Source organism: Pieris napi, chromosome 7, assembly GCF_905475465.1.
Source record: "Pieris napi chromosome 7, ilPieNapi1.2, whole genome shotgun sequence".
Taxonomy (NCBI): Eukaryota; Metazoa; Arthropoda; class Insecta; order Lepidoptera; family Pieridae; genus Pieris; species Pieris napi.
Window position 1 is genome coordinate 12355358 of NC_062240.1, and position 15595 is coordinate 12370952.

Sequence of the window (15595 nt, forward strand, 5' to 3'; positions counted from 1 at the left end):
ATTCACGACTTTTTTGCCACCCTGTATATACTATGTATATGTGAGACCTTAATTAATGCTATTACGTTTTTTTTAAATATATACACTTTCCTTTATATTGGGGAAGGTTACAGCTTTTTAGAATTAACCTAACTATTCCAGTTTGAGTTCCCTGTTGTTTATTGAGCTCTCCGTAATTTACTCTGTATAAAATAGCTTTGTGAGAAGAAACCACTGTACACAATAACTAAATTAGGGGGTTGGTAGTAAAAATGCTTTATAAATTTATTTATTTTATTAAAAAAGAATTATTAAAAATCGTTCAACTTATCGTTTTATTCTACTTGCAACTACAAAACTAAACTATTATTATCCTTAGTTATAGCGCTTTTATACATAATTGTTGAAATACTGGCAGTGAGATATTCTAGTTATAACCTATAGTACACTTTTATTTCGATTTTGCTTGTAAAAATACAATTACATTACCAAATAATACAACCTTTAGCTGTTTGCCATTAAGTATTGGGTCATTAACAGTAATTCACAATTATCTCTCAATCCACAAATTAGGGAAAATAGAGATTGTTTTAACTGATTTGAAACAATGGTTACAAACATTTTTTTAGAACTAAGGGCTTTGTTTTCCTTAAGCCAGTATACATAATTTGAGACATTTCAAAAACCTTGTCAATAAGACTAGCGCACAGGCACCATACATTTGTATGTCAATACACATTCTAAGGTGTCATAATCCTTATCTCTTCATTCAATACATAAGAATCCCCGTACATACACGGGCTCCATATAAATGTAGTTTATTGCTTTACACTTTCACTTTATTCTTACCATTTACATCCATACACTAAATTTAATCCTTAGGCTAGTAAATGCTATTGGTTCCTATAGAACTCTAGGTACTATTAGAGCAATATAGGAACGGAAATGTATTACAAAATCTTACACTAATCATAACTGAACCCAATAATGAACACATTTCTTCAACATTAAGCATACAAAGTAAAACATGGAGGTTTTCTAATATTCAAATGCATTCAATGAACTTAAATTCCTTGAATACATTCAAAGTTGTGTGAAAATAAATGCAAAATGAATTTAACAAACTTTAAAACCCCTGTGAAGTTGCTGAAAAATGTGCAAATCACAAACGCTCACAGTGTTGCTAACTTCAGAGAGGTCATGAAGTTTGTTGGTAATATTGACTTTTTCTAACTAGAGAAGAATTTTCTAAGGATGTCACACAATATATTGTACCTCAAACACTTATACAATTTGTTTGTTTTAAACAGGCATACAATATGCCTTTGTCCGAGAGCAAAACTATTAAGAAATTAGGGTACATTTCTATAGAAGCCCTCGGACACTAGACATCAACTGGCAATATTGGATTCAGAAATGGCTAGCAAATCTGCCAGTGTCAACAAATAAAAGCAATTACGAATAATATGTACAAGCGGTGGGATCTTTAGTAAAATACCCGCTGTAGATCTTTCTACGATACTTGACAATACTAAGCTAAAACTACTATCGTAAAAAAACGAACAGAGTAGCAAAATTCAAAAATTCATATTTTTGTACTCATCAGTGTTCTACTTATCAACTACAATCGCCAATACTTCAAAACTAAATCAGTCTTAATAAAGATTGATATTCAACTGCAAAAATATACCCCATTCATATGATTTACTAGAGTTAAGCAACAATGTGTTCTAAAGTCCTGAGTTTGATTTGCAGTGAAAAAATACTTTTGAATTAGTAGGTAAACGGGTGATCACCTGAATGTGATCGGATCTTGAATCAGATAGACATAGAAATGTGCTCTGTTGAAACAATGTTTATAATCTGTATGTACAATAATACATACGTAAAAAATTCCTGTTTACTTGCCATTAAATTAATCTTGGATCAGTATGAGATTTTAATATTAGTTTTAATATTTTTTGCATCAACATTTCTGGCACATATGAGGGTAGTCGGAAATAGTTAATAATTAGTGAATACAGTAAAATATCCATCTTTATTCTTACCTATGCGCGATATGTCACTTTCACTTAAACAAAATCACTTGACTTAAAGAAAAAATACGAAACTTAAAACTATGGAGACTTCTTGATCACAATTCAATTAAACTAAAGCCACTCTGTTGACGAGTGGAGTTTTTCGTCTGTTCGTGTGGGATTGGGAACCCATTGGCTTGTAGATGAAACTGTTTTTTGCCTTTTTTGCTGGTTGGACTGAAAAAAGAAAAAAAAAATTATTAAATAAATAATCTTTACTAATTGCTATCCCTAATTTTTAAAACAATTTTGCTTTTTGTAATTATAATTATTAATAAACTGACGTATTGAAGTTTGCTTACAGAGCTTGCAGCGAAATCATGTTCCAATTTAAAAAAAATATTTTTTTTTTTATAAATTACATTGTTCATAAACTAAGTTATTATCTGTTACTTATTTTTTTGCAATTAATTAAATTTGAATAATTTTGAGAGCATTGCAATCTTTCAAACTACAGTTTATTATATATAAATCTAATATTTTGCTATGAATGATAAATAGATAGGACCTTGAAAGTACAGGGCATTGCGCAGACAGTCGTTTAGGTAAATTTGATTCACGATTTACTAAAATAGAGTTGAAGGTCAATACCTGCGTTGAAGTTAATGACCCTGAAGGCTACAGTTGCGAATAACTTAAATAAATATATATTATTATATGGCTCTTTGTATATTTTAAAATGTACATATATACGTATATTTTTACCGATAAACTTTGGGAACATTTTTAAGTAATTTTTATACAAATTCTCAAAAATACTTACTCGAATAATCCTCCTCAAAAGACAAATCCAATTTCACGGGTTTCGTCACGTCCAACTCGATTTCTTCATATGATCGATCTAATATCTGTAACAAAGAAAAAAAATTAAAAACTAAAATATTCAACATTAAATCTAATCTTATTATTGTTTTGCTCATTTTAGTCATTTTCATGAAAGCTTTTACATACAGACACACATACACTAAAAACGTTAATAATATTGTCTTATTATAGTAATTTGTTTATATATATATATTTGTAAATAATTTATTATTTGCGACAATCTCCATGTTTTTAAGTGTAAAATTGCTATTATTACGACAACGATTAATATGTTTTAGTGACAAAAATATATTTTAATTTTATGGTCTCTTTTTGTAATTTGTCTCTGAACTGTCGTGTATACTTTGATATACTAAATAAAAATAAATAAGTAGCACTACAACCTTTTCAAGTCTGGGCCTCACATTCCTGTTTCTATTTCATTATCATTTGTCAATCTAATCGGCACTACTCTTGTGCCTGACACATGCCGTCTACTTTTTGGGTAAGGTTTTCCTTCACCGTTCGAGCGAATGTTAAATGCGCATATAGAAAAACTCTATTGGTATACAGCTGGGGATCGAACCTACGACCTCAGGGATGAGAATCGCACGCTGACGCCACTAGGCCAACACAGTCGTGTATCGAGCAAATAAACAAGTTTCAGGAGACGAAGCTACTAAACTAAGTATTTACCTCGATCTGGTCATAATCGTCGGAGTAGTGCGGGGCAGCGGCGAGTAGTCTGCAAGTGCCTCCGATCATCCCCGTGCCCTCCACCACTTCTTCTACTTCCAACTCTTCTTCCGATACCTCCTGAAAATATTACATTTTGTTAACATCTCACCGACCAAATGCCTTGAATTAGCATAAACTATCTCACGAAAACTTGAATATCAAGAAATACTGGTCCGAATTGGATTTTTTTTTGTGTTTTCCATATGAAGGCTATATTATATAATAATAGGAAAATGGGGCACAGGTTGTTATTAAAAATCTGCAATCAGTTCGAAACCAAATAAGTTACCATTACAAATTACTCCAAAGCGGCAATTATTTACATTTACATACAAAACAATACACACACATAGAACAACGCATTAAACTAGTACTACTAAAAGACTATTTCTAACAGTATAAGAACTGACATGAAGACTTTTATTTATTTATTAAAGTTCACCACATACCTAATGCTATATCTACGGTATAAGCTATCTATTCTTAAATAGTATATGATAATTATGGTAAACTTAGATTTAATCAAAAATTTTAAACAAAAATTAAAATTACTAGCAAAACAGCGGAATAGATATGAGTTAGGCACTTAAAAATGTTTTTTTTAAATTTATCAGCACACCTATTGTTAGTTCCAGGTGTAAGTGCTGACACGAGTTATATGTTTGCTTCTGAAAACATTAATTAAACATATCGAATTCGTAAAAAAATAAGAAAAAATCACGCAAAAATAATACTCGTAAAAAATTCGTTGACTTTTTGGACTTGTTTTCCTAAACAGCTTATTCGTAAGTGACCTTTTGTCACTTTTGTAAGGCCGGCAACGCACCTATTAAAACTGAGTGTCTATGGGCTGCGATGACTGCCTTTTCTTGGCGTCCCGTAGGCGTATTTGCCTCCCTATTATTTTATACATTTTACATATTAAATGTTTTAAAAAAAATCACGAATATTTAATAAATTTTACATTTTTTATCTCTAATTTATAGATTAACTAGTACTAAAATTTAGTCTAAATTTAACGTAAAAAAATAACGAATAAACATCGTCTTAATTTAGCCTTTGATATATAATTTTCTCATGACTTTGGACACGTTTGTTTATCGTTTCAATACTAAGAAATGAGGCGTAATTCAAAACGTATGACGCATCGTTTTTTTATTCCCAAACGTATTTACACAATTGATAAGCTGTTGTATACAGCGAAGTTTAAGTGTATACATGTGTCGGGTTTGATCCCGGAAAAAAAAATTACGTTTGCACTGGTCTTGGAAATAAACTTAGCATAAATACATTATGTATCCCTTTTAAAATTCTCAAATGTCGATACGAATGTTATTCTTCGGATTGATTATACACAATGGTGGCATTTGCAAGTTGTTTTTTTAGTTTTATAAACTGCGTATGCATTACGTTCTACGCGTAACTTGTTTTTGTTTTTAATTTTAGAAAGTTATAATCTGTCTTTTTGAAGTGAAACTTCTTTAGATGCAATAGGGTAAAATTTTTACGGAACGTCACGAAGATGTGCAGCGTTTTTTTTTCTCAACAAAGATGTGCGATATTGTGGTGCAATTATTTAGACTTGAACACCGATGGTGTTTTTAATATATATCAATATCATTTTTATTTTATTAAGGAACTAAATTACATTTTTTTTTTTGGGTTGTGTATTTTTATAAGGGCAGAGAACTAAGACCTTTTTTGCTAAGACCCTGTTGGCTATTTTACAAAATGTTGACATACCTAAGTTAGCAATTATGATAATAATGAATTTGTTATATTATTTGGTAATTTTTACCATATTTATGGTGGTATTTCTATATACTATAACTTGAGTTCTGGTTTTTAACTAGCCTTAGTATCATTCATTAATATAGAAAGACTGGCATAATTAAATTATGGGACTTGGGCAGCTTAATTACTCAATAATTAATTTACAAAGAAGTTTCACTCCTGACATGTGTACTTTGTACGCACGCACTTTTTTTATAGAATAGGGGGCAAACGGGCAGGAGGCTCATCTGATGTTAAGTGATACTGCCGCCCATGGGTTCTCTTAATGCCAGAGGTCTCGCGAGTGCGTTGCCGACATTTTAAGAATTGTCACGCTCTTTTCTTGAAGGACCCTAAGTAGAATTCATTCGGAAATATTTCAGTGGGCAGCTGGTTAACCATTTGTATGAGCAATATTAATTAAATTCGGAGTTAACCCTAAAGATTATCTATTATTAGACAAATCATTCATCTACGCATTTTGGCGCCAAATTTGAATCTAGATCATTTATTCAAACAAAAACCACAGCTTGTATTGACCTTGATACCGCACGAATAATTTATTATTCGAGAAAGCGTTTATATATTATTCAACTTGAATTTTCTTGGCGCGCAAATGAGAGGTGCTAGGTTCGATTCGGGAACATAATGGACTTTAATTTCAAATACTACCTATTGATACTACTAAGTGACTATTTGTTATAGTAAATTTGGTTTTTCATTCATATTTATGATAAATTTGATTTTCTTATTACGTCAACAGTAATTATTTGTTTTTTACAAATATTACCTACACATTGTCTATGCTTAAAAACGAAATGCATTTTCCAGGTTTCCTACAAAAAATTAATATGGTTATGTACTATTATTTTTGAGAGCTTTGCTTACTTTTGCTGACAAGAGGAAGGAGGGGGATAAATTGCAGTAAATCTGCTTACGTAATAATGAACTTTGTATGTACATTTTTTCATAGAGGTCTCAGTAATATATTTACCTGTTCCACAAGAGTATCGTCGTCCACCTCCTCTTTGACCTCAGGATCAATCTCGAGGTCAGGGTCAAGAAGCGGGTCGACATCCACGTCAGCGTCGTCTTCCGCCTCCGTGTCACTCCCGAAGCCGGAGTACTTCATCTCACCTCGTTCTAGGGCTTCTAAGCTTTCTGGAAATGTTAATATTCCACATTTACAACATGAAGTCTAAACGACATCTCCCTCGACAGTAAATTTTTTTAATATTGCAAAATTATTCCATTTTTCTGGAGTAAACCTGGATTAACTGGAGTTTAGAGGCACTTACCGGGATAAACCATAGCCTTCTTAATAGCCTGAGGATCCTTCCGAGACCACTTCTGTACTTCTTCGTCCATTTTGCCAACTTTTGATGGATTCATGGCCCATAAGCAACCTAAAAAATACTTTTTTATTAATATCTTAACCGACGACAGTAGGTTGGCCGTAGCTTCGATCCCCGGCTGTTCACCAATGGACTTTCTTTCTATGTGCGCATTTAACATTCGCCCGAACGGTGTGAAGGAAAACATCGTTAAGTCTCCTTTCATCAGTGTACACATAATTTGACAGAAAGATACGAATATATAATTAACAGTGCAATTTTTTTATATACATTGCCTTGTTATTGCGATATCATACTCTATCAACTTAACATTTCTAAAATTCAACATTAAAAAATTGAATTGTTCACTTAAGAAACTTAAGTTATAGGTTTTAGTAAGAAATTTCAAGGAAATTGTTAACGAAACAGTAAATTTTCAAAACATATAATGAAAAACTGAAATTCAAATTCAAAATAATTTAATAAATTTCGAATAGCTTAACAACCCCCTTAGAAGGCACTTAAGACTAACGTATACTAACAATATTTCAGAGTGCAATTATACATTTAGGTTTTATATACACAGAAAAGAAATGGTTTACCTTTACGTTGACTTCCGTTACTCGAAGGCTTTTCGATTTTCTCGAAACATTTATTCAAACTTAGGTTATGTCTCACGGAATTCTTCCAACCGTTTGGCGCCGTTTTGAAGTATGGGAAATGTTGACTGAAAGTAAAATAAAGTTTTTTAAATCGAGGTATCAGGGTACCAAAAACACGGCCGGCTGATGACTTAATAGAAATAGCAGGAAAAGACTGGCAGACTATTCTAAGGCAGTTTTTGCCGCGCACCATCACTATGTGGAACCAGCTGCCCACAGAAGTATTTCCGAACCAATTCGACTTAGGGTCCTTCAAGAAAAGAGCGTACCAATTCTTGAAAGGCCGGCAACGCACTTGCGAGCCTTCTGGCAGTGTGAGTGTCCATGGGCTTGGCATGGGCACTTAACATCAGGTGAGCCTCCTGCCCGTTTGCCTACTATTACATTTAAAAAAAACTATTGACAAAAACGGAACACCTGGAAAGGGTCCGAAATGGCCGTTTGACCCCAGAGGGGTTCACATCCACAGACGACTAAAATTTTGGTATAAGTAAATACTAACAACATTTGTAAAATTAAGCATACGTATATATTATTATTAAACCAGACTATATTTGACAGATATTCAAAAGACCTTTACTTGGAATGACCTAGTGGGAAGAAAAAAAGAAAAAAAGTATGGGAAAATGGAAAATAAAATATGTTTATTATGGAATATAAGATACAAGTATCACTTATTCTATATATATGAGATTAAAATTATAAAAAATTTACTTACCACATAAAATTATAAATCTCAGAAACCGGTAAGCTGCCAGTCCTGGAGTTCTTCAGCGCCATGGCTATTAAGCAAGAGTAGGAATACGCCGGCTTAGGAAACTCGCTCATGGTATTTTTACTAGTATTTACATATTTCGCTTGACTATCCATATAGGAGCCTCCCACGGAGGTTTTAATTATTTGCCTATTGCTCAATGAATTTTCAATTAAAATCGCCGCCTGGCTCTTATTATTCGCTATAATTGTCCTAGATTGTTGCGTGTCCAATATATGTATGTTCCCCGATATTATCGTTTTAGTACCGATCTGTTGGGAAATTTTTGCGCTAGTATTGATTATCGGACAGTTCTTGCTGACTTTGATTATTTCTGGCTGATTTGTTTTTATTCGTGTGAGGGGGGATAATGACGTGCTCAGTTTGACATTGCTGGTATCTAAGTCTTTTAATAAGTCCTTTACGACGTTCTTGTCTTGTTTTCGTACGTAGATAACCATCTGCGGGGCATCGTCGGGCTTCTTTGATGTGTCTTCGGGCTCTTGCTTTACTTTAATTGTGTTTGGGGAGAATGTTAGGTGGCTTTTTTCTTCGTTTGGGCTGGGTGACGTGCGTGTATTTAAGTCGTTATTCACAACTGATGTTAATAGTAGGTTCGACGCTTCCTCCTTCACCATACTCTTTACGGGGGTTTCTGCGAAGGTGGATGGCATCACTGAGTTTGGATTGACCATCACGGCGTCCGCTTCGGAGCCATATAAATCTAGATTCTGTACAAAACTGGACGAAGTATTGCAGAGCCACGTGACCGAGTTATCTGTGTCCATGTCTAGTAAGGGCGGCATTTCCGAGAAATTTAATCCTAACGAATCCTGAAATAACATTCTTGTTAATATTCCTTCTTTAGTTCACAATCTAGATGTGATATTAATGGTCGTAATTATGGTTAGGGAGGTTGTCTGAGAAACTTAGTTCCTAAACTTTTGGGGGAAAAACATTAAATTATTCTACGGGGACCAACTTTCTATAAATTTATATGGTTTTATACTAACAGAAAAATCAGTTGCGCTACTCAAATCTGTAGCTATTTCATTCTTTATGTCCATGTCCAGCATGTCTTGGAGAGAATCGGTGATGTATAAGTCCATTTCGGAGCACCCCTGTAATATATTTTAGTTTAAATTAATTATTAATGCGCCCTGCGAAAGATTATTAGTACAATATCACAAACCGTCCTACCGTTAAATTAGCTGAAAATGGCAAATTCTGATTCTAATAGACACGACTTTATGAAATTCAATTCCAATGTAGTTCTTTTAATATCCGCACTAATTCAGTAATCAACAGTTGGGAAACTAATTATGGAGTCGGATAAGTAACAAGGTTGACAAATACCTATAACCTGGATCCAAGAAAACTAAATAAGTAAAACATCTGTCTGCCCTATGTTCTACAGTTCTACAGTCATAAAGCGTTATACCTACTTGTATTACTGCCATTGAATGTTATGTAATGTTTATTACCAGAAAACATTCACACTTACAGTTCCTTAATAATAATCTAGTATATATAAATTTATTTAAATGAAAAATATTACATGTACTACCAAACTTCATCTGTACTTTGGTATGAATTAGATATTATGATTTTGGTATGATGCAGTGCCATTCCCTACTTAACCAATTCGTGCAACACGTAATAGCTATCTCAATAGATATTGCGATAAGGATTTCCGTAGTTTCGCGCCATTTTTCATTAGTTGAATATTAATAGTTCCCATCGTGACGAGACCGTGCGCCGGGATTCCACTACGAGCGGAAACCGGTTTTTGTGGTATGCAATGCCCTATCACTCGGTTGTTTTTGTTGCCATCTCCTTCACGCTCATTCAAAGTTTTATTTAAAATACAATAATTATAGAAAGGTATATAACGTAAAAGATACACTACATTATTTATTGTTCAGTAATAAGTTTAAAGAAAAAACTTTTTAACCGGATTAAAGTTATGTATTATTATAGATTTACAACTATTTAAAATAATTTTAAATTTAACCGACGTTTCGCGTGCTTTACAGCCTGGAAAATTAAACAAAAATTGTCATTTAAAATTACGTTAAATAATTGTAAATTTATAATAATATATAACTTTAATCCGATTTAAAAGTTTTTTCTTTAAATTAGTAAAGGTTATGTCAATAAAAGACAATACTAAGTAATAAGTTATTAAAGCTATCTTTAGGAGGTTACAATATTATAACTGACTAAAGAGATTTACATAATCTGTAATATATTGTAGAAAGTTGGATCATTATTTAAGTAAAGATATATGTAGAATATTGTTATATTTTCAATAGAAAGCACGAAAATGTCTACAAAGACCTACGTCAACAAAAGTGTTGTTATTCCAAGAACTGTTCGGGATAGGTAACAAAAAGCTCGGCGCTTCTAGCCTCGGCCATTTGGGCCGTTTTTTGTTAATTGTAGCCTATAAATAGATGGTGTCTGGTGTACTCCATTAGGCAGGTTAAGTGTTCGACTTTCGATGGCAACGGTTTGAATTCAAAGAACTAATGTGTGTCCGGCGTTACCTGTTACTTAATATAATACTTTTGAGATATATAACATTTTGTATATAGCGTACTACTATCTACTACGTACTAATATCTATAATATCCTGTTTCCAACACCCAAATATACAGAATTTACAATATTATTAACCTACATAGTAATAATAATAATTACAATTCATAAATAGGAAATTAAAACAAATTTAAAAAGTTCAGTTCCTGTGGCAGTGTACCAAAAATTCTGGCAGCATTTTCTTGCTGTATTGCGATACTTATTCGTTGAGCGAGGAAAGCACCAGCTCTGGGGTGATCGGTACTATCTACAAGGCACCAACTTAAATCTTTAATTAGCGCCTGTGCACTCGAAAGCCCGAGTCTCTACTACAAAGGGTACAAAATCAAAGTTAGAGGAAAGACTTATATTTGAGTCGTTTATTATTTTTCGCCTGCTCTACTGCCACGCCAGCTATTGTTTGTCCGAGGGCGGTACGGGGCTTGTTGTAAGATTATACCAATATCTATATTAAATTGTTTATTGTTGTAAATTTTATAATAACTAAAGTCTTCGTAACGTCTAAAGTTTTTAAAGTAGTCATTTGTACAAGCGAATTTTAAGACAGGTGTACAAGGTTCTATTGTTACCTGTTTGTAATAGCATAAGGCGGAAAGATGTTCAATATTAACTAGTGGAGTTGTTCGAGTTTGCGTAAAAATAAATTTGGGTCGGTTGGATTAAATTATGTATATACAGTTATTATAATAATAAAAAATTATAAAAATTAGTATGTAGAAATTATTTTTTTTATTATTAGTTTTACCAATAAAAAGTTCCTTATTACCTTAATATACTTAAAAAAATATACTATATGTAGTTAGGATTATTTTAACGTCTATCGTAAGTTTTATATTTCCTACATAATTCTATTTAATAATACAAGCTAAACGAGTGCATTGACTGATAAGAGTGTAGGTAAATGTTATCAAAGCTTACATTACGTTTTTAAATTTGTTTACGTTTCTTAAACGTTATCACCAGTTTTCAGTTATTAATACAACCGTAAATCTGCCTTTTGCTATCATCATGAGTTAAAAAAAATTGTATCAAAATCGGGCCACGTACAGAAGAATTATATGTATACTTTCATTAGTGGGAAAGAGATAACCTTTTAGGGGTGTCAGAAAAAGACAGCTATACGAGGGTAAAACGACCCCTAACGACATCGCAGCCGGCATACCGTGCCCAAAATACGGCATATTGGCGGGTTAAAATATTTTATTGTTTATTCAACTAATTAATATGATGTCACTGTACGATCTCTAGCCGTTGTTACGATAAATTATTCTTTGTCTATTTCGAAAGCATTTCTAAAAATGTTATAACAGACTATTTGCTAATAGACGATTATTTCGCCTATTAATACACATATATTTGAATTTAAATTTGCATATTAACAAATCGTTTATAGAACGTGTATGTAAGCACGTTTCATTTTGCCACATGTATGAAGTATTTCACGGCTGTGCATCCGCCTCTTAAAGGCCATGAACTCACTTTGACGAGAGTTCATCTAGATTACTCTGGAATAACTTAAGATAGCAATATTTTATAAGAAAATTTTTCTCTACGCTCCAATTAACACAGCACATTAATAGACTATAGATTTTGGCGCGCAATTTCTTTTTCTAACGATTATTCTGTGGTAAAACAATTTGTATAATATACAGCTAATCCAATCACAGTGTTGCTATTTAAACGTTTTTATGATTCGTCTGTGAATCGCTAAAGGAAATCTGAAGTTATTTGAATATTTTTCAGCGAGTGGAGGGGGCATGGAGGCGCCGTGAGGGGCTGTGTCCTCGATCATGACCGCGCGAGATCGCCTTGAACCCAACGTAGACGTACGAATCGCCTTACATCTTGAACTATGGTTTTAATAAAAATATCGATAGAGCAACAATTTATTTAAAAACCAGTAATTTAATAGTTTTATGCTTCTTAAAAATATGTGTAGGATTTAATTTATTGGCAAAAGTACACGAGCCGGCAATTAATTTAATTACTATAATACTATTATTAGTATTAGTTTATATAAGAAAAATAATGAGTTTAGCAGCGAGCAAATCCACAGAAAAACTCCTATATTGAAAAGTTGTTGGCGCGAAAAGTATACAATTTTCCACGTGCGCGCGCAGTGTGGTTTACATGGAAGGGGTCCCGTATCGATTGGGACCGTCCCCTTTGCCCCACACCCCGCTCGAAAGGAGGGAAACTGAAATATTATACTGCCAACTTTTATACATCTTGTTATGTCTAGACCGGAATTATTAAACTTTGTGCGCTTCCAAACTATACATAAAAACATATTTAGTTGTTTTTCAATGTCATTTTATTCACGGATCGACGTTAATTTTCGCGATTAGTTAAAAGTTCAATAACCCTGTTATATGTATGAGTCAACCTTGAAGGCCATTGTAATTCTCAATGGATTTTTAAAAATTTAATCTCTCGACAAAAATCTGTGTAAAAATTATTTTAAAAGCAGGTCTTTTCGAATTTTCAGAAATAGTATAATAATATATATATATATATATATATATATTACTGATGGCTGTGGCTTTTGTATGTGTAGAAACAGTAGGACACAAGCTTCAGTAGTTTTAGCGCGATAATTCTAAAATATTCACATAAATTCTAAGCTATTCTAAAGTAAACTAATAATAAATAACGTTACGAAATTTTAAATTCCACATAAAGGGAATGTTAGCTCAAGAAGTTTTGATATTTGATTAAGTTAAGGAACTAATATTAATAGGGGAGTTAAAAACGCACAGGTGTGTGAATCACGCACACAAGCAAGGATAGAAAGGCACGCACACTACGACAAAGTTGCAGTAGACCCTTTTAAGAATGCATTCTGCCAACAGAGCGGCGATAACAGTTACACAATATCCTTTTTGATACGGAGAATTTATTTTCTATCAGAATCTTTCTGAACGATGGGAACATTGTAATCAATGTGATAAATAGGCTATAGCCTAGGTTTTGTAATGTTTTAGGTTTTATAAAACCTTTTGGGTTTTGGAATCTGATTTTTGTTTCTTAAAATTTTCAGGATATGCATTACTTAATCATAAAGAATGTACCTAGTTCTTTATGATTTGTTTTAGTCGTGCAGAAATTTTTAAGTAATATTTCACTTATATGTACTGTAATATTTATAAACCAATATCAGTTATATTGGTTTATAGTATTATCTTCATCGGTTGTAGTTTGTATATCGTTTTTCTGTGAATTGACTAGCATAAAAGACTACGGAGAACGTGTATAAGCTAAATCTATTACTCTATGGCACTCAACTACACTAACGATATTGCGTATACACATTTTACTAGCCCCTCACACATTGACAAAGTGCACTCATTGTTAAGCGTTTTGAAATTCTCGTTTGAAACTGGCCGTGGGAACGGTCCCTAGATCATAAACAAAAGTGGACTGATTGAAGTTATAACTGTAGAAACGTAAGAAATATGTACTAACCCTAGAATTTTAAACAACAGTTTCAATGAGCTTGTATTATTATTAAATATATTTGAAATTGTTCAATGACTTTTATGTCAATATACATACCTATATAATATATGACACTTAAATTATTGTTTACGTGTGTTATAATTTTAGAATTTGCATTGTAAATCATAAATTTATATAAAATAATGTTACACATTCCTAATACAATATTGTTTTAAGGTTGATCATAATATCAATTAGCCTAACGTGTATTGCCGGCTTATGGTATGAATAGTAACGATTAATACTACAAGGAGTGATAGTAAGTTCATTGACGGCGAAATGGTATCAATATAAATAATGTAATTTCGCAAATACAGGAACTAGTTTGTTAACGGTTTTACTTTTAATCAAAATGATAACATTATTTTTGTTTGATGCTATCGGAAATGATTGTTTTTATACAAAAACACCAAAATAACTTTGTAGTAAATAATAATACCTGCTCAAAGTATGTACATCTCTTTTACACATAACATAAATGAACGCGAAAGACAGAGATAGACTATGTCGATAAATCGTCCGTTACAAATTTTATTTTTTTCGATTATGGTAAGTACAGGGATAAGAACGTCATTAAGTATTTAGTATGTTTAATCATCAAATATTTATAACAGTCGTAGATTATAAGAAGTTATTATACCAGACTATTCTGGTTTTACACCATTAGAGGAAGACTTGTCAAACACCTACTACGTAACTAACAAGACAACACGATTTCCCGCCATATATTAATAGTACTGATACTAAATAAAGAATTAGGATGATAATATAACGAATTAAAATATGTGAAACAAGTATAAAATAGTTAAACTCAATTAAAAAACGTTTAAGGCGGAGAATTTTATCAAATGACATTAAAAAGAGCGGGACATCACACTTACTTTCTCGCCATGTATTATTTACATTATGTTTACGTGTATTAGGTTAAAACTTTTACTCACCGAATATTTACTGACATAAATATCCTTATGCACTATAGAATAATCCTGAATTTCACACATTTACGTTATTAATGTCATGAATTTGACAAAATTACACTACTCACTCCATAGACCACAATGTTTTACTTTACTAATATGTGAAAAGGTACACAAAGAATGGCTTCCATTGCTATTGGACGAAACAGACCACGTGATAGCGGAAAAACAGTTTCTATTGGCTTAATTTTACCCCGACCGATTATCGGATGTCAATAGACATTTTTTTTAAATTTTATTACCACAAATAGAGGTTTTAAGAATTAACTTTTTTAGTTTTTAATAAATTAATAAATTATTAACTGCAATAGTTATCAATACAAGAAGATAAGTACTCTTTTCAATAAGTGCCATTTCAAGTTGTCGTGTCACATAAAACAACATGGCGGTTTGTTTA

General features: G+C 32.4%; 1 protein-coding gene across 1 annotated transcript; it reads right to left on the reverse strand.

Moving 5' to 3' along the window:
- Positions 1–259: 259 nt before the first annotated feature.
- Positions 260–15540, reverse strand: LOC125051384. Its single transcript, XM_047651655.1, has 9 exons — positions 15163–15540; positions 9136–9243; positions 8087–8955; positions 7309–7433; positions 6671–6778; positions 6367–6533; positions 3558–3677; positions 2821–2905; positions 260–2234 (listed from the first exon to the last, which is right to left on the reverse strand). The coding sequence occupies exons 1-9, from the start codon at positions 15220–15222 to the stop codon at positions 2125–2127; spliced, it is 1752 nt and encodes a 583-aa protein (XP_047507611.1). The 5' UTR covers positions 15223–15540; the 3' UTR covers positions 260–2124.
- Positions 15541–15595: the final 55 nt, after the last annotated feature.

Bases quoted from the DNA above. Each gene is read 5' to 3' on its own strand.
- LOC125051384 (XM_047651655.1), bottom strand. From the start codon at position 15,222: ATGTGTGAAATTCAGGATTATTCTATAGTGCATAAGGATATTTATGTC. The intron at 9,244-15,162 runs GTGAGTAAAAGT...AATATATTACAG, and splicing joins TTTATGTCAGTAAATATTCG to GGGTGCTCCGAAATGGACTT. The intron at 8,956-9,135 runs GTTAGTATAAAA...ATGTTATTTCAG, and splicing joins GTAGCGCAACTGATTTTTCT to GATTCGTTAGGATTAAATTT.